The 1,341-nt window shown below is 39.6% G+C and overlaps 1 protein-coding gene across 1 annotated transcript; it reads left to right on the forward strand.

The window, feature by feature from the left end:
* Positions 1 to 222: 222 nt before the first annotated feature.
* Positions 223 to 1,032, forward strand: PHALS_14435 (uncharacterized protein; the record flags this gene model as incomplete). The annotated part of the gene is made up of 1 exon (XM_024730251.1): positions 223 to 1,032. The coding sequence occupies one exon, from the start codon at positions 223 to 225 to the stop codon at positions 1,030 to 1,032; it is 810 nt and encodes a 269-aa protein (XP_024580546.1).
* Positions 1,033 to 1,341: the final 309 nt, after the last annotated feature.

The raw sequence follows: 1,341 nt of genomic DNA on the forward strand, positions 1-1,341 counted from the left end.
CCAAAGATATACAAAGACAGTTTCTCGCTCAAAAAGCTATATGACTTGTCGATGGCGAAAGATCATGATCAAGAAATAATTAGGGTGTTGATAAATGAACAATTGGCCACTTTTATGATAAACAAAATTTCTCTCGAACAAGTTTTCGATCTTCTGAAATTTGACGACAGTCTTACCACAGTCATACGTAACGGAAAGTATGATGATTTCTTTCAATTCTTGATGTTGCGCGCCTCTCATAAACTTACAGATAAGAGCTTGGTCGACGCTTTTGTTTGGGGCAAATTTATTGGATTTCTGGCGAAACGTTATGGTGGAGACGGTTTTTTACCTTTGGAAATAGAGCATGACACACGATTGAGCTCCCTGAGAGAGCATTTGTTTGAAATGTGGGATAAATTACCATTGGATTCAGTGTGGGACAGACTGCGTTTTGGCGACGAGGCTTTTACCGAATTTCTAAAAGGTAAATTGGAGATGTTTCATATGCATGCTGTTAAATCTTCTCCAACCGCGACGATTGATAAGTTTGAACAGACTTACGGAGAAGTGGAAGTGACTAAGACTATAGCAGCTATGAGGCTACTTTATTCTAACTCATTTGCGTCGACACTGCACCGTGAACGACTCGACTTTTGGAAAGCGAAAAAGTATTCTGTAGAGACAGTTTTCGACAAGTTAAAATTTCACAATGATGACGAAAAATATCTCGTGATTTACAAATTGGAGACTTTGAGCGATTACATCTGGTCAATCTCTAACGAGGTCAAAGTGGCGACAAATGAGATAGAAAACCTCGCAAGCTCGACCTCAATAGCATTAACAACAAACAACAAGTTGGATCCCAGTCTATCAGCAGCCACTGTTGTAAAGGATAAGCTGCTGGAAGCGTGGACTAACAATCGAATTCCGCTGATCGAATTGCTCAAAAGACTCGATCCGAACGCGTTTGGTGCTGAAGAGAACAAGCAATTTGAATTAGATGATGCCGGTATCAATTTTTATCGCAGTTATTTCCGTGAGCATGAATAGTATGTCGCATAAATACCATGCTGCAAGTTAAATAGGTTGTTGTCATCGAGTCTTGCAAAGAGATTGCTGGTCAGTTAAATTTTCCTTTTTGGCTACTGACTACCAACATTTTCGCTGTTACAAAGCGATAGCTTCAACTTTATCCTGTCCATCGTTAATTCAAGTAATAGAAGACCGCAAGAAAGTGCTGTTTGATAACGTTCGATTTTTTTGTGGCAGTTGTGATGTGTCTAGTACAGAATTCATGTTGACAAAAGCGATATCAAAAGATGTCGTCGATGTCATGCAGAGTGACGCACATTCTTTGCA

This window comes from Plasmopara halstedii, assembly GCF_900000015.1.
Source record: "Plasmopara halstedii genome assembly, contig: Scaffold_816, whole genome shotgun sequence".
NCBI lineage: Eukaryota > Oomycota > Peronosporomycetes > Peronosporales > Peronosporaceae > Plasmopara > Plasmopara halstedii.